Consider the following 22,733-nt stretch of genomic DNA (forward strand, 5'->3'; position numbering starts at 1 on the left):
TGACTATGACTAGCTTATCACATGAACAAGCTGAATTGCTGGAAACAAGCAACTTCCAATCACATAAAACTCATCCAATTTCACAAATCTTAATGAGACTGGCCCAGAAAATCTCAAGAAAACCTCAAGCTGCTTTATATACATCCCAATCTTTTACTACAAAATTTCCACCACACCAATAGGCGAAGTTGCCGAAGCAAAAAACTGTTCCAACAACACCGCAAATTCTACCTCAAGACCTTTATAGGAGCATAAATAACGGAAAAAATTGGGAAATGTACATATGCCGGTTAGATGTCATGGCTGACAATTTACATGAACTTCGGAGATGGAGGGTGGAGAAGACCCACTGTGCTTGCTTGGCAACGGTGTGTTCCTCCGTGACTGGCGTTTAGTAGGGACGAGCTCTGGCTCGCGGTCTGAGTTGACAGTACCTACATCACTCTCACTATCGCTATCACTATCATCCTCCTGTTTGAAGACTGGGTGGATGTAAGCACTTCGAAGGTATTCTTTCAAGTTCAAGTTTGGCTCCCGGGTTCGTTCCAAGGTATCTTTCATCATTGCTTCCTGAAAAATACCCACACACAGCACACACAAAAAGAAGATGTAGAATGAGAAAGCGAAATTTTTGTTTTGGCAAATTATAGAAACTCATTCAAAAAGAAGAAAGATACATAAACTAGCAAGATACAGAATGAAGTTACAAATGAGAAAGCCAAAGAGATTTGAGATTAGGATTCACCGACGGACCACAAGGACAAGAAAAAAATTCAAGGTTGCTAATTTCTCGGAGAAAAAATTCGAGTTCAGTTTGTTGTGTCAAGTTTACTCTTTTTTTTTCATTAACTGAATGAACTTTTCGGGTCCAATTGGTTGCTAATTTCTGGAAGAAAAATCAAAGGAGAGAGTAAACTTGACACAACAAACTGACTCCACTATTTTAGAAACTTAATGGTTCTTTTATTTCTCAATTCTATCTTGGAAGTGAGATAGCTTAAGCCAATATTAATCCACCATATCATATCTTACGGCAGCAGCTAACCTGTAATGGGTATCGGATGAAAGCTGGTTCATAACGACCTCTACAGTATATATGAAACCATACTGTTAAAACTGGGAGTGTAATGAGCAACGGCGTCGATTGTGCGGCTTCTTTTGTGCTTAACAATCCCATTAGAAGTAATTGTGAGACAACTAGTGCAGTTATGATGCGACCATGAACATCAGGCCAAAATGCTGCAGCGCTCTCATACTGCTGATTGTAGACATTTATAATCTACAAAGACATAACAAGCTTAGTTAGAACAGGAAAAAGAGTACCAAAAAATTCAGAACCTACAAAAGATGACTTATAGTAGTACATATCCCGACTGAGAAAAAACGTACAATCTCAGTCTAAAATGATATTTACCTGATGACGATACACAACATATGCCAAGCCAAAGAATATTATGATGAAGGGAAGTAGTATTGGTGTCACTACAGCATAAACAAGGCCAAGCAAGAAGTAGAGTTGTATTTGAGGTTCGCCCGTGTTGAAACCTAGGCTTCCAGGATCCATTGCCTCTTCCCGATCTTTTTCAGTCTTCACAAGGAAGAAGTTTTTCAAGTGATAGAAAATCAAGGGTTTCAACCTTAGAATCTCCCCAGCAACTCCAGCCCACCCATCAACCATAATATACGTTATAAAAAAGGTTGCTTTCATTGGGATTGAGACACCAATAGTCATTGGGATTCTGCAGAAGTAGCAACTCGATTTATTTAACACACTTCAAAAAAATGAGCATAGCTCACACTATTAAGTAGAAAGTGGAAACTGACTTCAAATAAGTTGTACCAAAAATAATCCGTACATGTAAAAAAAGTCCACTATAGCATAAAATGAGAAAAGAAAACAGCAGGCATATAATGTCTGGAGGAAAATGGATCAATGAAGAAAAGTGTTGAAACAAGAACATACTCGTTTGCTGACTGGTGTATGAAATTGTTCAGTTGCTGAAACGCAGTGCCGGTAATTATGCTTCCGAGGAATACATTAATGAATAGAAATATGTAGTATTTACTTGCAGATACCCTCTCTAATGATGATATGGAACAGTATCCTTCAAACTTGGACATTAGCATCAATACACTGGGTAGGAAAATGAGAAAAAGCTTCAGAGCAATTCCTGGAAGAAAACCTTGGATAATTGAGTTGAAAAACTTCCTGCATGGAGAAAAATAAAATAGAAGAAAGAAAAAGACTATATCAGTAATTTTGAAGTGTAAAGATGCCAAAAAGGTAAGGATTGGGTAGAACAATCATAAATAACACCAATATCATGGACATCTTTCAAAGAGAGATGCTTCTTGAGCAATTTATATCAAACTAAAAGACTACAACTCCCAAGTGATAACCGAGTATATTCTGGTTATTAGAAGGCAAGAAACATGTCAGCAATATGATTTGATCGATTAAGGTATGTGAACCTTGGAAAACCTGATGACCTCAACTCAAAAGTACAAATATAAATTAGAGGCGCATCGAAAGAAGAAAAGGGTATAACAGAAGGCAGGGGTTAAAAAGAAAACAAACTGGAAAAAAAATAGGAACTATGCCAACTCAAATCGAAAAACATCCGCAGTCACTTTTAGGTCTTTCTTTGGTTGGTTCACTAGGCATTCATTACAGAGAAGATTCTGATAATAATAGGCAAAACCGAGAAAACAACAAAAACAAAGAAGAGATGATGGAGAGTCAACTCACTCTTCAACTATGGGCTTAAGGAAGGGAGCTGTTTTCTCTATTCCTGAAATGTTAGCAAGGGACTGTACAAATGCTATGGGAATCATGAAGAAGAAGGTGAGGAAGAAGAATGCAACACCACTAATCAACCTCCTGATTGTTAGTGAAACATATGGAATCGGCAGGTTACACCAATATACATCACGGGGTTCTGGAGCCCATTCAGTTAACCATATAGTTGGGTTTCTGGATTGTTGAGTTTGTGCACAAACGGCAGCTCCCCATCGATCTTTGAAAGAAACAAATGATGCTGGCATGATAGATTTAGGGTCTTTAGCAATCCTCATTCTCTCTTTTGATATCTGAAGAACACCCATTCAAATAATTAGATGACTCAGGTTATATTTTTGCCAGTAGAACCTAGTATTTTACAAAAAAAACCAAAGCACATGAACATGAGTGAAACATCTTGACAATAATAAAACAACTGAAACCAAATTTCAACTCTTCCGGAGTGAAAACACTTGCTGTAGATGATGAAGTATGGGAAACTTCAACTTGATCATATTCTCTAGAGTCTGTTTTGCGAAAAGAACTACAGAATACTAGTATCATTAACTTTAAAAAGAATCTGAAAATCAATGGGTATTTTGGAAAATTAAGTTCACAACCCCTTCCTCTTCTTAGCTCTAAAGAGTGGTTGAATTTCTATTAAATTACGATGAGGTTGGCAACTGAATATTCTGTTTAGAATGTTTAGTATTAGGGGACAAATAAGAAAAGACTTCTGCAAGTTTGAGCAATATGTAATGTTAAGTGCATTCAGGGTTCTAATGTGCCCAAGGATGCGTAGTCATCTATTTCTCACCCGAAAATACTAATATTTCTTAACTTCTTTTATTTCTCAGGACTATGTGGTGTTTACATATTACACAGTGGAATAGTGCATTCCATGTGTAGTATCAGAGTCCTTAGATAAAAGAGAGTTCCTCGGCATTACTGGTCAGTAATTTCAACTACAAATGTGGGACTAATATCCCATACCACTACGTACCCCAAGTGCAGAGATACTGATACTTACAATTAGAAAAGTTTGGTGTAATATAGGCAACAAACAACAAGCAGATCAATGTCAACTACTTACTTCTTCTGATAGTCTCTCAATCTCAGACTTATAAAAATCAATTGCATCCACCTTCTCTCCCCAAAAGCCAAGATAACCAGTCTGCTTAATGAAAAACATTTTCCTGACAAGATGTTAGTAATGAGTTGTGAGGCATAGCATGATTAATTTCTTTGTAGATAGTCAACAAGAAACCTGCTCGAAACCATTAAATTGTCAAGCAATACCTTCACAGAGGGTCTCTTTGATTGGTTTCTAGAAAACTTGAGCTGATAGTAGTCAAGCCAGTTGTGCTTTTTCTTCTTCTCCTCGACTAATTTTGTAAGTTCGTTTGCATTGTATACAACCTACATGCAATTTAAAGTAAGACATGGAAGTACAGATTCCCTTTCAGCAAAATAATTTTGGTTATTAAATGAATATGCAAGGGTGGTAACTTGTTAGAATACATGAACAAAATCTGCTCGCCATCAATAGATCATACAAAACAAAATATTTAACTGACCAATCCACACAAACTAGTTATGTGAATCCTTGTCAACAGAGCAATTTTCAATAAAAATCAAGAACCTTGTCGGAACTCAGGAGAAAAAGGGAGGCCTCCTTTATTTCCTCCAAAGTTCATTACAAGAGGTCGACCGGGAAAGATAATTAACTCCTATAAAATCTTATGAACTGCATTGGTAACTCCACCAAAACATTGCGATCATTTTTATTGTCTGACTCTAGGTGAGTTACACGATTAAAGATTTTGAAGTCAAACATGAAACAACTCTCCAGGTAAGTTTAGTAGTTATACACTCTGTAAAAGTAAACAAAAAAAATTGTTGTGATAAATTTAGTCTAAAGAAACATGTCAACACACACACACAAAAAGTTTATATGTATGCATGAATTCCTGAAACCTGGAATCCTAACTAATGTATAAATTTTAAAGGAGTTGTAGCAAGATGAGACCTGATGAGTGAGATAATGATCTGGATGGTTGACAAGAAAAAAATGCTCCACAAGCTCACTAACTGATTCGTCGGGGTCTGGTGGCACATTCCTGACAAGTACCTACATAAAAATGTGTACATCCACAAAGTTTAGATACATAAAGTTAACGACAAGCAGGAAGTTTTAAGAATTGAAACTCAAGCTAACATATCTTGTTTTCAACCATCAGTTCAAATGACGTATATTTTTGGCTATTCATATCTCAAATGGGAAAATAATAATAATAATAATAATAATAAATAAAAATAAAAAGAGATTAAGTACTTTATCTGCATTAGACAAATGACTCTTTCTAATTCTAGGCTTTCCATGAAAAAAAAAATTTCTAAGCTTTTAATGTCCTCCAGTCCTTTTTTCACAAACAGTGCACATGATACGAATCTATGATGGACCTTCCAACATCCTCAAAACAGTTCTTGTTGCCGGTAAGCTGAAATCTTGCAACACTGAGTGGGTAAGTTATTACCATAGAGATTAATACAATGGGAAAATCACTGAGAATAAGCTCCAATTTAACTTTTTCAAATAAAGTGAATTGGCTGTCTGGTAGTTCTTATTTAGCGTAGGAGAATATTAAGTAGGTTGTCAAATGTTTTCTCCTTTTTTTTTTTTCAAATTTCTGTGTGACGTGTGTGTGTGTGTGTGTGTGTGTATATATATATATATATATATATATAGAGAGAGAGAGAGAGAGAGAGAGAGAGAGAGAGTAACATGCATGCACATGAACAGGGGCTGACCCACGTTGGGGCAAGTGGGGTCACGTGCCCCCACGCCTTTTTTTTTTTAAAATTAAAAAAGTTTTGATATAAAAATTTCCTAGTCTTGTGCAAAACATTGGCGTGGTGCAGTGGTTGTACACGCCTAGAAAAATGTCTAGGCGCCTGGGTTCGGGTTCGATTCCTAGTAACCTCCATTTCTTGATTTTTTTGTTTGTTTTCTATTTTAGTTCTACCTCTTTCCTTTATATTTCCATTTTTGTTCTACCTCTTTCCTTTATCTCTCCATTTTTGTCCTATCTCTTTGTGTTTTCCTCCCAATCCAAAATATTACGAAAATCAAATTTCTAAATTACTATATTCTTTAGTTTTTCTCTTGACTTTGGCATTAATCTTACGGTTGCCACCGCGACAGTTGAAGAGTATTTTCAGCCATGAAGATTGTCAAAAATTGATTGCGGAATAGAATGAGTGATCAATATTCAATGATTGAGCGATAATTTAGTACTCCATCCGTCCCATAATGTTTGTCCGGTCCACAAAACGAGGATGTAAAAATTATACAATTTTTGCAAGAAAAATTCAAATTTCTTTCAACAATTCACTAGATATCGATGGGTTCTTTTAATTTATGAAAAAAAATTGAATTTTTTCTTTAAAGAAATTCATTATTTTGGAGTTCTCGTTTTGCGAACCGAACAAACATTTTGGGACGGAGGGAGTAGTATATATACAGAGAAATATTTTTTAAGATTGTGAATGATAGGTGCCCCCAGTATATTAAATTTCTGGGTCCGCCACTGCACATGAATACTTTACACACCCGAAAAAACTTTGGAAATAGACTAAACCTCCTCTGTTTATGTTGGAATACGACACTATAGGAAGGACAAGAAATATACTAATGCAAGTAGGACAATATCCTGATGGGGGTGAAGAGTTGATTACCGTAAATTGATCAGGGCGCCGATTTTCTGATTGAATGAAATGCAACCTCATGGAAGCAACTGTCTCATACTCCTTTTTCAACACATAACATGTCCAGAAGGTAAAGACATAGGACATCAATAAATGGGTCCAGAATCTGCATCCAAAACATGAGTGAAATTTACTAGCCCAGAATGGGAGGTATTTAAGAGGAACACCAAACACCTTTTCACGTCTTAGAAAGAAAAAGTTTAGATCAAAATCCCAACCAATACTCACACAAATCTTTCACATATTTTTGAACCTCCACATTGGAATTGATTAGGAAGGTAAGTTGTTTGCCGTTGTCAGTTGCAAGGTTTCAATAAATAAAAAATGATTTCATGATCCACATGTGGAGGAGAGGATTCATCTCATCAAAGCAATGAACATAAGTGCTAAACGATTACAATGATCTGTTGAAAAAGTTGTGAAAATATTATCAAGTAAATAATTGATTTGCATTCCCTGTGGCAAAAAACGTTAGGAACAGAAAGATTAAATTTAGCAAATAGAGTCTTGCTTACCTATGTGATGCATTTGGAACGTTTGAGATAGAAAGCTTGTCTATATCGCTGTATACTAGATTGGAATGCTGTAAAGTACCATTGGTATAATTAACCGGAATCATGATTGTGAAAGCAAGAAATGCGATTGGAACAAAAATTTTAAGCCTGCATTTCAAAGGCAAAAAAAGGAACACGATCAGTCCGGGAAAACAGAAAGAAAACAGCAATTATTGAACACAAGATTAACATAAGCCTAAATTATTTGTCACAAACTATTAGATGCAGGAAATGCTGAACTAAGAAATGACAATGCACAAGCATAAAATGCACTAAACTAAGGTTCACTAACATTATCATGCCAAAATCACGTCACACTCGCAATTCAGATATTGTGAGGTGTCTTGTGTCCTAATGTTATTATAAGAGTTGCTAAAGAGGGCCTCTTACTAAGGCTCCGGGTTGCAATTTTACAAGGCATCGGGAATGAGTTAGCACAGTTTACAATGCATCGGTAACGAGCTAGCAACACATTTTTAGATTGTTTGCAACTATAGTAACAACTAACAAGTGGACATGCTTTCTCAAACAAAAGAACAATACAGATACTGTAGATTTACAAGGAGATGAAAACTGCGACAACTCAAAGCTACTAGGGCATACCCTGTCCAGTATATCCTCAAATAAACAGCAGAGTCCAATCCTGCATGGTCAATAAGCTCAGGTTCCGGCATTTTCAGAGCAGCTGGCATCCAATTCAAAAACGCCACATATGACCGGTAGTCCAAATTGACAAATTTCTGCACGAAAACACCAGCGCGAGACGGACTGCTTCTTAAACCCTTTAAATACCATTTTGGAAAGTAGACTCTATCATTGAGAGGCTGGATGCGAAGTACAGCAAATGCCACAAAGAAGGCAAATGCACTGAGGATATTGATTGCTGCTGCAACCATTATATTACTAAGTGTAGCCATCTATCCTCTTCAAAACAACATGCACACTTCCTGTACGTGAAAAGATTCTCATTAGGAAAACGATAATCAAACACTGATGTGGATGTATTCCATTAGCCATTAGGAGTGGAAAACAATAATCAAACACTGATGTGGATGTATTGGATTACCCATTCGGCAATCAATTAGACGGTCCTTTTTTGCTTATTTGGAGACAATGAACTCAGTTTAGTTGTAAAACAGGTTTCAGCTGATTTGCCATATGGCTTCCCAAAAATTTCTTACTTGAGAACAGGGCCAACAGGCTGAACAGCAGTTCCATTTTTTATATGTTTCTTCAATTTTATTTCTTTAAATTTCCTTCTCCTCATTCTTTCTTAAAGCAAGTGATTTCTTTTATAGAAAAAGTTCACAAGTTTCTCCTAATATGATGTACATGCATATATTTGTACTCAATCATGTCATTCTAATCGAATTTCCATGGTATAAGTACGAAAGATAAAACTCTCCAGACACTATTTCCTTCAACCTCTCCATTTAAGTTGAATGTTCAAGCACTTTTCTCAACTTCTGAACTCAGATGATGGGAAAAGCTTTTTTACCACCAAGGGGTTGGTTCGATGGGAACTTCGAATTCCTTGGTCAATGTCTGGGTTCAAGTCTCTGTAGACTCTTAGTGGGGCTAAACACATGGACCTTAGATTCGGCTCCGACATAAGTGAGGTGGAGTCCCCTGCAAATGGCTATGCGGTGCTGGGACTAATACTCCCTTCGCATACATGTCCATAGCCATATTTTGTACCCAAGAAAGAAAAAAAAGAAAAAGAAAGAAGGAAAGCATTTTCATTTTCTTTCATGATTCACAATCTCAGATATCGATAGCGAAAAACACATCCCAACACTCGCAATCGGATAAAAAGTAATCCATAATCGTCAAGTACGGCCTACTGTGCACAAGCTTAGTGACAAATGCGCCTTAATACCCGTTCAAATAGAAGACACAAATTAATCTGAGTGCTTTGGGAGTTTAGGGTTTTGGATTTCTTCTTCCACTTTGGGAGTTATTTGTTGTTGGGGTTCATACAAACAAAATAAATTTTGGGCCAAATAAAAATAAAAAAAAAACTCAACAAATTTCTGGGTTCAGTTGCATGCATCCTTCAATCACATTCCCTGCAAAAATTTCATATGGGCATATACCCACAAAAACATGCATAGATATTAGATTGGAATAGAACCCAAATCAAAGTGAAGTACTACACACTTAAAAAACGAAAAAAAGAAAAAGAAAAAGAAAAAAAAGTGAAGTAGCACACATTAGAAACGGAGTTCAAAGAATCATACTTTGATCTCTGAACTTGAACTCTCTGTTGAGTGCTTTAGAAATCAGAGCAAATCAAACCCTTTCCAATAATATTGAACTTGCCACAGGCCCACAGATAAATAGAGAGAGAGAGAGAGAGAGAGAGAGAGAGAGAGAGAGAGAGAGAGAACATGAACTGGAGGAGTCCAAAACGACAATGTAATGGATTAGTAATTTCTTATCAGGTTGGACTGGAGGAGTGAGGAGAGATGCTCTGGGTGGAGTGGGTGCAACATTAAAAATGCTAACCAATTGGTACTCCATTAAAAGAACCTGGGAGAGCGAAACGATGACCGGTTATGATGGGGTCGAACAATGAACAAGAACATATACCATTAAAAATGAATATTCAATTCAATTTGGGACCGACCAAGAAAAAGATTATTGAATTTTGGGTTTTCGATGCGCTGGAACATTTGACGTTACCTTTTTCCATTGTTTGTATTTCTTGGAATTCGTTGGTGGTCGGCAATTGGCATGTGGCGCTTGTAACGGCTACTTTTAGGACTCTATTGGAGAATCTCTTGGGTGTATCAGGCTCATACCTGTTTCAAGCACCACTCTAACCAAGACAACTATAAGATCCATATAGTTGAGTAACCATATAAAATCCGCCAAGATATTTGCAGAGCCTATATATTCTAAGATTATATTAAACAGGGTTCCCTAAAATATTATTTTAAAATTTATGAATATTTTTCTGTATTTTTTTTGAGATTCGAAATGAGCCACGTAACAAATGTAGTGGATGGTGTAGTGGTTTAGTGTAGTGTACCTAGACTTATTGTTATATTATTTAGTTCTATTCATCTTGATTATTATTTACTCTTCTAAATTTCTAATTAGATTTCAATTTGTCTTTTAGATTAATTTTGCTTATGTTTTGTATATGCATCAACCGCAGCCAAAATTGGCTCTGCATGAAACATGCACACATGATCGCAACCAGGGGAGGGGCGGATGGAGGAGGCTACCAAGCACCCCTGCAAAGCGCGTGCAGAGCGATCGATCAAGTTGTTCATCTCGGCAATCGATGACTGAATCTTAATCAAGTAATAGATGGTTAAGATTACATGTGCTCAGATTAAATCCAAATTGTCCGTGCTGAGATTAACTGTCGGATCGGACGCTTGGTACTACTTTGCAGGAAAATACTTGGCAGCATCCCCTGTCTGGGTTGGAGGGGGTGCAGGCAAGGGCACGACAACCCCAAAATTTACTATAACCTCTCTTTCTTTCTTTCTTTTTTTGGCATGTTCTAATATTTACAATAACATTCAGTGTCTTGGGTCCAGATTCTCTAAGAGGATTGTCCACCGTCTAGCGGTTTTGTTATGAGCATACCACCTCATAGATGAGTACATCCAACGGATAGAAAAAAGACACAAGACACGCAGACCCTCTCCAAAATTAATTTCTTCAAACCGTAATCTCGCGAAATTACTAGATAAGTATAATTTCGTATCTAGTTCTTGCTTTGAAAAAATTTATGCGTCCGCCACGGACCGAAACTCGTCACCTTTCTAATGTTGCCGCCCCCAACACGATCTCAACAGGTCAACGATACTTAAATATTTAGCACATAATATAGAGTAGAAATTAAAAAATATTCATGAAACTAAGGTGGCATGCCCAAAGTGGAGAACTTGTTTATTCAGGACACCTAGATATATCCGAATACGGATTACTCGCAATGTTTTCAGTTTTATCTTCTCTTAAACGCGTACTAGGACTAATCCTCTTTTCGGTCCAGTTCAGTTCAAGACAGGTCATTCACATCGAGATTAAGTAATTCACAAGAAGTTACTTTTTTGTGATCTTACTCCAGAAACCGAACTCTGATCAATTGTATGGAGAACAAATTCACCAACCAATCGAAGTAATCCTTGGGCAGCAATGAAATTTTCAGTTACGTCCATGCACAAGTATAATTCCCGAGAATCAGGACCTGATCATGACAACAAATCCCATCTCATAATATGTCGGCAATTGGACCACCTATGCATAATGTCGTTTTCACACCATATTATGCCAGTACATGAGATCTTCATTTGTTTCATGAAACCAAGACTCAAGATAAGTCACACGAGTGTGCACACATGTTTGCGTAACTCAAAAGAAATTGTATTGTGTGTGGAACCAGGCACGGATACACACAATGAGGCACGTGGAATCGTGAAAACAATGGAGCTAGAAATATACAAGGTGAGTTTAAATTAGGGTTGTTCGTAAAATTCGGTGAATCGTGAAACTGGTTCGAATCGTATGGATCCGTATATTTCGGATTGAACTGTGGATTAATGATCTAAACATGGATTCAAAATTTAGAAAATTGTGGTATACTGATCGGTCCGTGAAATAATTTTAACTATTTTGCTTTAATGTAATATAGTATCCATATAAAACCGAAGGGGGTAAATTATACTCCCTTCGTCCCTTTTTAAATGTTCCACTTCGTAACTCCAACTTATTAAAAAACATCATCATTATACCTTTCACATCAACTTTTACCTCCACTTTCCCTATTTACCCTCTATATCATTACACTTTTACTCACTAACTTATATCTACTTTTAGGGGCAAAATGGAAAATGTACTAATTTTTACCCACTAACTTTACAAAACAGACATTTATTAAGGGACAACCCAAAATGAAATACTAGACTTTAAAAAGGGGACGGAGGGAGTAATTATTATCTAAATGGAATACAAACGTGATACATATACACAGTATATTCCTAAAGTCCTAATCGACTAAACTAGGAAACCAATTTCGTTCTGTCTCAAATACTCAAAAACATAACTTTGATTTCCAGTTTTTGTACTAAGTCAAGGTTTAAACATAATCCCAAACAGTAAGATACATGATATAATATTTAGAGATGCTGAAACTTAATTCCGTAAAATATATATATGATAATCCGTGGATAAAATCAAAACTAATTTGTGACTTGTGGATTGGATTGGAACCGAACCGTAGGGATTTTGGTTTAGACACAGATTGCATTTTCTAAGAACCGTGACTCGTGGTTCGGTCCTCGAATTCCTAGAAATTCGATCCGGACCATAAGCAACCCAAGTTTAATGGCCTTATTCTTGTGCATATTATGTTCATTGCTTTACCCATCAATTGCAATTGACTCTCGTGGCGTGGCAAAAAAGCATGAGAAATTTGACATTTTTTTTTAATTTCATTGATAGATTGGTGAATATTGTTGGTGCATCATGTAAACATCTGCAATGAAAGAGAAACAAGTGGTAAAAGTTATTGAGGCACGTAGCATTGGAGAGCTTTCAATCAAGCAAGGCTTAAACTAATCTCAAACGTGCCGGTCAATCTCAAGCCCGGCTCTAGACAAACCCAAGAGGCGGTCGCTTTAGGTATTAAAAATGTGTAAAATTTAGGGCCCCAAATTATTTTTAGTGCCAAGTATGTAAATCTCGAATTTTATTTTGGGAAAATAATGGCTCAGGACGTGTTTTAATAATTAATACCTGCCAATGATATTTTCAGCATTAACAAATATTGACGAGTATTAATTATCAAAATATGTCATTAGCCGTCATTTTCCATTTTATTTATTTTTGGTAGGGGCCATTCTAAAACCAAACAGCCCATTTTATAGGCCCAAAACTTAACTTGACAGGAGAAACAAGCAGATTTCCCCGGCCCTCGAAAATTGATTAGGTGTGGTATATGCATCATTCAGTTTGATACATCATTTCCCTTCCTTAACAACGAACGGGATTTACAACCCTTAATTTTTTTTTTTTTTTAACACATTCAATTCATTTCATATCAAAGCTCGGAGGCAATACAAATTCCATCAAAAGATACAAGAATAAACCAAAACTACCGAGACTTCGAAATCGCCAGATAGAGTCAATCTAGGTCCGGATAGTAGAGAAACCTAAACGGTCCCCCAGGTCAAATCCGAGAAAGCGCATATGAAATCTGGACGGCTTCACGACCGTGATACAAGTACCCACCGGTGAACCGACGAACGATGCAGCCACGGCTACAATGTATCACCTCCGGGAAACCAGTGCAACCACAGCTACAATGTATCACCTCCAGGAAACCAACATACTGCTGCGCACCAAACTCACTCCATGAACCAAACCATGGAGACTTATTCTCACACAACCAACAACCATCGGATCTAGAAAAACCAAACCAAACACAGACCCGGACTGGAAGAACCAGCCGGTAAACCCTAACTCCAACACACCATTATTACCTACCTCACCGACAGCCACTTGAGCTGGATTTGAGAAGACAAGGTGGAGACATGACACAAGTTGCTTCCCAGAGGTCAGAGAAACCGAAACTTGGTCACCTCGAACTCAGCATCTCTTGCTCTCAAACCGGCGAAAAGATACACCGGCGGAGAGGAGAAAGAGGAGGAGGGGGAAGGGAGAGGAGAGGAGAGGAGAGGAGAGGGAGGGGGAGGAGGCGGCGGCCCCCTCCCCCAGATCGCAGAAGATTTCCTTTCTCTCTTGGACAATTGACCAGATCCTTTCTCTCTCTCGCAGAAGATTTCCTTTCTCTCTCTCAGTCAAAGGTAATGGATCCTTTTGATTCTTTATTTGGTCTCTTCTTCGACTGACCGCTATCTTCCATTACGTTCAATTGCCCAAGTGAAGAATTTGTATGCGTGTTTAATTCAGGTGACAAGAGCCATCGCGATGATTTTGACATCTGGTGGCAACGACAGGCTCCGATTTCTTTAGAAGCGGCAACAATAAACGCGCGATCGCGCGCGGTAAATGATTAACCTTGATGCACATGTTGGTTATTTCCAAAACCACTTCCATGAGCAGAATGGTGGTTTCCAAACTACTAGTAGCTTGTGCTTAGAACTTTTCTTTCTGCAGTTTGTGTAGGTTTTTCGAACCTTTGCATTTGCTTTGTTCTCAAAGCAAATGCAAAGGTTTTACAAGTATCTATTCAGCACTTCTCTGAAACTTCTTAGCACAAACTTCTACTGTTCGCATAACGGACAAGGGGATTCTTTAGGGCAGCCGCCCTACAGTGCTGTAGGGCATGCTCTTGTTTAACAAGTATATATGCTTATGTTGGTTGTTACATCGTGTATTCTTGTTTTGTAGGCAGCTAGCTAGCCTGTACATCATCCATCAAGCCTCATTATTTTGACACAACGAAAGCAAAATTTTCGCAAAACTTGAAGTATCTTAAACTTAGTGAGAAGCGGCAAATCAGAGCAAAAATGAAACGAATAATAGCCACAAATAGACCAGAACATCATGATTAATTTCATTATCAAAATATAATAGGGTTGTTACATTTTGTTCTTGTTATTATCAACAAAGAAAGGATCTTATTGAGAAGAGGATTACAAAGATTAAAAGGACCCCGGGCACGACAAGATTACGAGGATTACAAGGCTGATACATTCGAATCAATGTACTACAGATCAACGAGAACAAAATCGAGAGATGTCAAATAAGACTAAGAATCTGTTGAATATTCCAATAACATCAATTGAAGTGCAGGCATCATCATATACAAAAAATTCCATAATCCATATAACTAGACTACATAACTTTCGTTAGTATCAGCCATTGTCGCAGTTTTTTTCTTCTGCGCTCAACTTTCTTATAATTTCATTGTACGCGTTGTTTGCGGCTCTGTTTTGTGCGATAAGCCTCTTGGAAGTGTAGGTAGCTCTTTCAACAAACTCATCATCTACAAACACTTCAATTTCCCCGGTTTCCTTCCATAAATCTACGAATTGTAATTTGAGTCCGTGCTTCTGGCATAGTTCGGTGACCTTTGTTACCGGATGCATTTGAATTGTCGTCGGTGTGATTATCGGCTCCAACAAGCTTTTGACTACCTGAAGAAAAAAAAAAAAAAAAGAATTCTATTAATTACCTTTTATTTGAGGGATGGCAAGAAGGTAATTTCACCTACCAAACTCACCTAGGCAATTGCGACTAGAGAGAGGTAGAGTGAACCTTTTAAACACACACACACAAACCCAAACTCCCGAAAAGTACCTTAGTGTCAAGAAAAGCGTCTGTATATAAGTGTGCAGTCGCATTTTAATTGGGTATTGTGGTGAAATATACTCACTAACTCAAGTGAATCTAAACCACACAATTCCTTCTCTCTTTCATGTAAAGCTGTAAACAGGAGACATGAAATATTACTCTCCTTTCTAGAATTTTAGCCCAACGTAGAAAACCTTTCACGGGCAGGGGCCGGGATCGTGTTTTTTCACAGGATTTCTCGCTACTAATGTCAGCGTTCTTACTTATGATATCTCTAGGTGTTGTCACCAATAACCTTCCCCAATCGACAGAACGTGCCACTACCGGCACTAGGTCTTCTTATTTTTTGGGACGCAGAAATCAACAACTACTATGACAAGAGATGGTAAGTGGGAAGAAGAAGAACCTTCCAGGTAGTGTCAATTGAGGAGCTGCTGTCGATGAAAATGGCTCCAATGGTGGATTCAACTATGTCTGCTAGCACTTTTGGTGCATTTACCAACCCACTGGAGTGCAGAGGATAGTCTGCAATTGCATCCATAAATTCTCTAATCTGTCTCAAATGAGAATGACAATTGGTAAGAGTACACAACTCGGACATCCGAAAATCAAAATTTGTAATTTTGTGGTTGCTGGATTTGTTGTACTGCCAATCATACCGTTGGATAAATTACATAGGAAATGATAATTCTAAACGATTGAGAACCCGTTATCAATAAACACCTCTCAAACTAAATTCTCTAATCCAAGGGCAGAGCTATGCTGGGGTACTTATAATCTTAATAATTATGGTTTGATTTGATAAAAAAATAAGTTATTTTGCATTCTAATTTCTCAATTTCTTTCATAAATAAAAAATCCACACTTTACTATTGAAGTGGTCTAAAGAAAAAAGCAAAATAATTGGTATACTTTAACTGCATTAGACTAGAATAATTTTAATATACAAATTTAATTTCAATATACTTTAACTGCATTACCTCTCTTTTCTTATGAACTGGCAATAAATTTTCCCATGGTCAAGGAAAAAAGAGATTTATTTAGAAGAAAAAACTCTTCTTTTTTTTTGCGGCTTTGCAGTAAACACTATTCTTCAGCTCCGGTAGCTTCTAATCCTAATCTAAAGCTCTAGCAGAACTTCTTCATTCTTCATAACTTCTTTAAAATCTGTAATCTAAAATCTGAAATATAACAAAAAGAGGAAAAAATTTTAACGGGCCCTCCCGTAAATAAAGTTTACGGAGGCCAATCTCGACCGTCCACAAGTGTTTCCAAATTAAAGACAACTATTAACGGTAAGAAGTATTTATTACGGCCGGTAATAGTTTAAAAATATATTTAACCGTTGATTGCCGAAACGGAAACGGACGGTTGAGTTTGCTTGGAGCTGTGAATAAGTTATTCCTCTCTAAGAAAAATCTATTGCAAACAATAAAATGTAGTATTAAAAAGAAGAATTAATTAAGAAAATGGGAATTAATTAAGCAATAACGTAACATACTTGACCATCTAGTAGGGGTTTCTCATGCCGCAAATACTTGTGCAAATTGTGCTTGACGGCCACACGTGCGAGCTTCTCCGTGTCAACATTGGCGGCGCGGAGCCGAGTCAGTTTCCCCGGCTGCAAGTCAGGGTAAGCGAAATAGTCCTCTCTCGAAATCAAGAGGTTCAGCACCGAGTCGCCCACGTACTCGAGCCGCTCGTAAGACGACGTCGAGCACCGGCACGAGCCGTGGGTGAAGGCTTGGGCTAGTAGGCTTCGGTCTCTGAAGTTGTAGCCGATGATTTCTTCGACCTCGTCAAGGCTCGGAAGCAGCTCGGCCGTCGGTTTTTGTGTCTCTTCCGGTGGTTGTTTGTTGTGGAGATCACGGAGTTGGGTTTGGATGGAAAGGATTAGTTGATCTTGATTATGCTCTTCGTTGGGTTCCATTGCCGTCTTATGTACGTACCAGGAGAGAGAGAGAGAGAGAGAGAGAGAGAGAGAGAGAGAGAGAGAGAGATACACTCTTGTTGAGTTATGTGACTTCTGTCTGCTTCAATATATAGGCAGTTCTAGTCGGGCACCTCTTTCTTGCCTCTCAAACACACACCGAACTTTAGTAGTACTTTACAACTACTTTTACGACTTATTTTGATGATTCGAATCGTATAATTCATTGACGCATGCCACCACGTTGTTGGGTTCATAATAATGGATTGCATTAAGTAAAAAACGGGTTGAATGTAGGAATTATCCCCTTATAAATCGATTAAGACTTGACAACAAAATGACACCAATCACGGGGTGGGATATTACGAATTAAGAGTAATGGGTTGCATTGAGTAAATAGCAGCTTGTATGAAGAAAATATCGCCTCCTAACCTGAATCAGACGTGACAAGTCACTAACACCACCACGTGGGTGGGGTGCATCCAATTCAGAATAACGGATTGCATTAAATAAAAAGCGGGTTGAATGTAGAAATATCCTCTTGTAAATCGAATTTGACATAACATGTCACTAAAACCATCACGCGAGTGGGATACATCCAATTCAGAACCCCGTTGTATTGAGTAAAAAACGGGTTTAATGCAGGAATTTTTCTCTCCTAAGTAGTACCGACGTGATAATTCAATGACACACATGGATGGGATACATCCACGATAAGTCACGAATATGACAAGTCAAAAACCATCGAAATTAAAAATTGAAGTGCATTTAAAAATTAAAAAAACCATGGGTTGTAATTTCCAGGAAAAGAGGGACTGATAAATACTATTTATTTAAAACGTCGATCGTTACTATCGAAGACGAATTAAATTTAGTTTTTTGCTTAAACAATCTTTTGAGCTGAGTTTGACACTTGGTTAGCCCATCTCACACACATAGAAATTGAACGAGAGGAGCCTCCTTGAGTCTTGACTTTCCAAAATATTCTAGGTTTGTGGCCTACAAAAAAGGGCAAAATCCGCACAGGCCGGCAAAATCTTTGAACTGGTGATCATTGTATTTATTTACAAATTAGTCCCCAAATTGTGCACCGCAAGTATCACAAACACATCTCAATCACTTTGCTCCGCTTTGTGTTTAGGATGATAGTAATTAGACTCGGTGGCAACGCGGTGTGTCTACTAATGGAAAATTTGTGGAAAAATTTTTTGGTGTTGAAAAGTTATTAGATATTTCCGGTAATAAATTAATTGTTGAGAAATATCAAGTTGTTTTCCACTAGTGAATAAGTTATCGATAGCTAAGTGAATGAAAAAATTGCTGAGAAAAAATTTTCATCGACAAATTTTTTATTAGTGCGAACGAAGTGTTAAAATGGAATAAGTTAGTATTTGTTAGCGTGAACAAAATTGTAAAATGCCATAAATTTTTAGTGACGTTTGTTAATGGAAACGTGGCCTTATTGGTTCACATACCCCCTCCCCTATATTAGCTAATGAAATTTTAATTAAAAAACCGAAAGAAAAGTCTAAGGTGGGACCTGCACAAAATAAAACAAAACAAGAAACCAAAAGTCTTGAGACTTTCTAATTACGGCAGTTGGCTTCAGAGGGAAAGAAACCTTTCTAGATGAAACCAGTAGAATCTAGACCAAGTCAACCACATACTTAAATTTTCCCTTGGCCAAGGGAAAATAAAAAACAACTGTATTTTTTTTGCAATTTCGGTAGCTTCTAATCCTAATCTAAAGTTCTAGCAGACATTCTTCATAACTTCTTTAAAATCCGTAATCTATAATATGAAATATAAGAAAAATTGCTATCGCAAACAATGAAATGTTGTATTAAAAACAAGGTTTAATTAAGGCTCAATTTGGAACCGAAGGAAAGGAAAAAAACAGAAAAAGGGGAGGGAAAATTTAATACTCATTAAACTTGAAATTTTTATTTTCTACTCTCTTTCTCTTTCAACCATATAATAGAAGGGAAATTTTTTTAATTTTCTTTTCTTTTCCTTAAGTTCCAAACAGAGGTTAAGAAAATGGGAATTAATTAAGCAATAACGTAACATACTTGACCATCTAGTAGGGGTTTCTCAAGCCGCAAATACTTGTGCAAATTATGATTGACGGCCACACGTGCGAGCTTCTCCGTGTCAACATTGGCGGCGCGGAGCCGAGTCAGTTTCCCCGGCTGCAAGTTAGGGTAAGCGAAATAGTCCTATCTCGAAATCAAGAGGTTCAGCACCGAGTCGCCCACGTACTCGAGCCGCTCGTAAGACGACGTCGAGCACCGGCACGAGCAGTGGGTGAAGGCTTGGGCTAGTAGGCTTCGGTCTGTGAAATTGTAGCCGATGATTTTTTCGACCTCGTCGTGGCTCGGAAGCGGATCAGTCGTCGGTTTTTGTGTCTCTTCCGGTGGTTGTTTGTTGTGGAGATCACGGAGTTGGGTTTGGATGGAAAGGATTAGTTGATCTTGATTATGCTCTTATAGTTGGGTTCCACTGCCGTCTTATGTACGTACCAGGAGGCACAGGCATGGCACGAGCACGACACGTTTGAAGGCGGCACAGCACGCTACAGGCACCTAGCATGGCACGACACAGTCTTAGTGGGCACGCGGCACGGCATCGGCAGGCACGGCACGAGCACGACACGTTTGAAAGCGGCACGGCAAGCCACAGGCACGATTTAATCCTGGCACGGCACGACACAGTCTTAGTGGGCACGCGGCGCGGCACGGCATCGGCACGGAAGTGAGCGGGAATGACACGGGCATGGCATAGAAGTTGGCCTAGCACAACACGGTCTTAGACGGGCATAACACGGAAGTGGGATGGGGCACGAGTCACGTCACGCCACGACACAGTTCTGGTCGGGCACGACACGACACAACACGGTTCTCGTCAGACACAGCATGGCACGAGGCATGGAAAAACCAAAAAAAAAAAAAAGATGTGTTAATAAATAAACAAGGGATTTCATATTATACTTTACTTTATTTTTATGTATTTTTTGATAATTCAATAATTTATTAATCTTTTCTTTTTATTTAACTAAAATAAGCTTTTAAAATATTTTATATGATTAAGAAAATTTGAATCAAAATTATAATATACCAATTACCACACATATATATTGTGTTTTATCTAATAAAGATTTTTTTTAAAATGTCAATTTTTTTTTGGTGAAAATGAATTATTTTTTGTTTGTGTTTGTGAATTATATCAAGTTAAAAAAACTTATCAAAATAGGGGGAGAAAAAGTTTCAAAATAAAATGATTATAAAAAATATTAATTTTAAAAGATCAATTTTTTTAAAAATGAAGTCATGGACAAAAATAACGTGTGTGTGAGAGAGAGAGAGAGAGAGTTTGGAAAAAAAAAAGTTACAAAAATTTTTTTAAAAAAAAATGGGCTAGGGAGTCGAACCCTGCAGCAGTGGTGCTACCACGGATTATTTTGGAGCTCTTTCCCTTTTGACTGCCCCTTTGTTGTATCATAATTTGGTTACGATAGTACGACAAGTTGGAAAATATGAAATTGGTTGTACATTCGTGGATACCATATGTACAAGACTGAGACTGACTGAGCTAATTGGTTGTACATTGTTTTTTGTTTTTGTAAGAAGCTTTCTGGGTTTTTTTGTTTGCGCGGTTTCTTGTAATGGGTAGTTCTTGTTTTTAATCAGAATGACTTGGTTCTGTTTCTGGTTTAGATCGAAATGAACATTGAAAGGGCATTGTACACCGCTTTTTGTGAAGTTTGTTTGTGTAGCATTGATTTATTTTCGATGTTCTAATCTGTGGATGTTGTTTGGTTCTGATTTTAGTTGGTGATCATTTCATAATGCTGCTATAATGGTGGTATCCTTCAATGAGGAATTAGTTGTTGTTATAAAGGGACTGTAAAAGACTCCGAATTTACGGTTCGGTTAGGCCATGTTTGATGGAACAGACTAATAGTGAGGGTTTAATGAATCCAATGGGATGAGGCCATGAGGGAGGGAGTTACGGTTACGGGATTAAAGTACCAATCAATGTATTGCATTTTCTATGTTATGCAAGATGGGTAATCCAACGGATATGTAATCCATAAGCAGGAAATGATCTCACAGGGGAAATGATCCAAAAATTAACTTGCAGTTTCTGCAATTCTGAAAAGGAAACACATAAGATGTGCCCGTGTACGGCACGCCACAGGCACGGTCTAATCCTGGCACGGCACGGCACGACACGACATACGATTAAATAAACGGGCCGGCAAGGGCTACAGCACGACATGACACGATAAAAAAGGCACGGCACAACACAACATGATAAAAAAAGCACAGCACGACACGACAAAAAAAGGCATGGCACGAAACGTCACGATTAATTAATCAGGCGTGGCACGACACGATACGATTTAAAAAATGCATGGCCCGACACGGTACAATAAAGTAAAATGGCCCAGCGAGGCACGCTTAAAGCACGCCATGGCACGATGAAATAAACGGGCACAGCACGGCACGGCACGGTTAGCACGAAAGTTGCACGACACGGCACGACACAACAGGCACTTTTGACACCTTTAGTTATGTGACTTCTATCTGCTTGAATATATAGGAAGTTCTAGTGGGCACCTCTTTCTCGCCTCTCAAACACACCAAACTTTAGTAGTACTTTTTTTTTTTTAACAGAAACTTTAGAAGTACTTTACACCACCAATTTTACGACTTATTTTGATAATTCGAATCGTATAATTCATTGACACCACCACGTGTGTAGGTACATCTAATTCAAAATAACGGGTTGTATTAAGTAAAATATGGGCTGAATATAGGAATTATCCCCTTGTAAATCGAATCCGGTGTGACAACTCAATGACACCAATCATGGAGTGGAGTATTACGAATTAAGAGTAACGGGTTGCATTGAGTAAATAGCCGGTTGTATGAAAAAAAAATTCCTCGTAAAATGAATCAGACGTGACAAGTTACTAACACCACCACGTGAGTGGGGTTCATCCAATTCAGAATAACGGGTTGCATTGAATAAAAAGCGTGTTGAATGTCGAAATATGCCCTCCTAAATCGAATTCGATGCAACATGCCACCAAAACCATCACGCGAGTGGGGTACATCCAATTCAGAACCCCATTGCATTGAGTAAAAAACGGGTTGAATATAGGAATTCTTCTCTCCTAAGTAGTTCCGACGTGACAATTCAATGACAACAAACACTTGGGTGGGATACATCCACGATAAATCACGAATATGACAAGTCAAAAACCATCGAAATTAAAAATTGGAGTGCATTTAGAAAAAAAAAAAAACATGGATTGTAATTTCCAGGAAAAGAGGGACTGATAAATATTTATTTAAAACGTCGATCGTTACTATCGAAGACGAATCAAATTTAGTTTTTGCTTAAACAATCTTTTGAG

The 22,733-nt window shown here is 37.8% G+C and overlaps 3 protein-coding genes across 3 annotated transcripts; 1 reads left to right on the forward strand and 2 right to left on the reverse strand.

The window, feature by feature from the left end:
* Nucleotides 1-53: 53 nt before the first annotated feature.
* Nucleotides 54-9,506, reverse strand: LOC131330651 (calcium permeable stress-gated cation channel 1-like). The gene is made up of 12 exons (XM_058364309.1): nucleotides 9,342-9,506; nucleotides 7,705-8,048; nucleotides 7,063-7,209; nucleotides 6,518-6,653; nucleotides 4,809-4,910; nucleotides 4,079-4,198; nucleotides 3,873-3,953; nucleotides 2,750-3,090; nucleotides 1,964-2,209; nucleotides 1,415-1,739; nucleotides 1,046-1,279; nucleotides 54-570 (listed from the first exon to the last, which is right to left on the reverse strand). The coding sequence occupies exons 2-12, from the start codon at nucleotides 8,016-8,018 to the stop codon at nucleotides 298-300; spliced, it is 2,319 nt and encodes a 772-aa protein (XP_058220292.1). The 5' UTR covers nucleotides 8,019-8,048; nucleotides 9,342-9,506; the 3' UTR covers nucleotides 54-297.
* Nucleotides 9,507-13,620: 4,114 nt separating this feature from the next.
* LOC131330706 (uncharacterized) lies at nucleotides 13,621-14,449 on the forward strand. The gene is made up of 2 exons (XM_058364383.1): nucleotides 13,621-13,925; nucleotides 14,032-14,449. Exons 1-2 carry the CDS (start codon nucleotides 13,653-13,655, stop codon nucleotides 14,092-14,094), a joined length of 336 nt encoding a protein of 111 aa, XP_058220366.1. The 5' UTR covers nucleotides 13,621-13,652; the 3' UTR covers nucleotides 14,095-14,449.
* Nucleotides 14,450-14,618: 169 nt separating this feature from the next.
* LOC131330687 (ribonuclease 3-like protein 3) lies at nucleotides 14,619-17,385 on the reverse strand. Its single transcript, XM_058364363.1, has 3 exons — nucleotides 16,880-17,385; nucleotides 15,785-15,931; nucleotides 14,619-15,221 (listed from the first exon to the last, which is right to left on the reverse strand). Exons 1-3 carry the CDS (start codon nucleotides 17,306-17,308, stop codon nucleotides 14,940-14,942), a joined length of 858 nt encoding a protein of 285 aa, XP_058220346.1. The 5' UTR covers nucleotides 17,309-17,385; the 3' UTR covers nucleotides 14,619-14,939.
* Between the last annotated feature and the right edge of the window lie 5,348 nt (nucleotides 17,386-22,733).

Source organism: Rhododendron vialii, chromosome 6a, assembly GCF_030253575.1.
Source record: "Rhododendron vialii isolate Sample 1 chromosome 6a, ASM3025357v1".
Classification (NCBI taxonomy): domain Eukaryota; kingdom Viridiplantae; phylum Streptophyta; class Magnoliopsida; order Ericales; family Ericaceae; genus Rhododendron; species Rhododendron vialii.

Bases quoted from the DNA above. Each gene is read 5' to 3' on its own strand.
- LOC131330651 (XM_058364309.1), bottom strand. From the start codon at position 8,018: ATGGCTACACTTAGTAATATAATGGTTGCAGCAGCAATCAATATCCTC. The intron at 4,199-4,808 runs GTCTCATCTTGC...AATTGCATGTAG, and splicing joins ATCATTATCTCACTCATCAG to GTTGTATACAATGCAAACGA. The intron at 1,740-1,963 runs GTATGTTCTTGT...CTACTTCTGCAG, and splicing joins ATACACCAGTCAGCAAACGA to AATCCCAATGACTATTGGTG.
- LOC131330706 (XM_058364383.1), top strand. From the start codon at position 13,653: ATGACACAAGTTGCTTCCCAGAGGTCAGAGAAACCGAAACTTGGTCAC. The intron at 13,926-14,031 runs GTAATGGATCCT...TGTTTAATTCAG, and splicing joins TTTCTCTCTCTCAGTCAAAG to GTGACAAGAGCCATCGCGAT.
- LOC131330687 (XM_058364363.1), bottom strand. From the start codon at position 17,308: ATGGAACCCAACGAAGAGCATAATCAAGATCAACTAATCCTTTCCATC. The intron at 15,932-16,879 runs GTATGTTACGTT...CATTTGAGACAG, and splicing joins AACCCCTACTAGATGGTCAA to ATTAGAGAATTTATGGATGC. The intron at 15,222-15,784 runs GTTCTTCTTCTT...TTTTTTCTTCAG, and splicing joins CAATTGACACTACCTGGAAG to GTAGTCAAAAGCTTGTTGGA.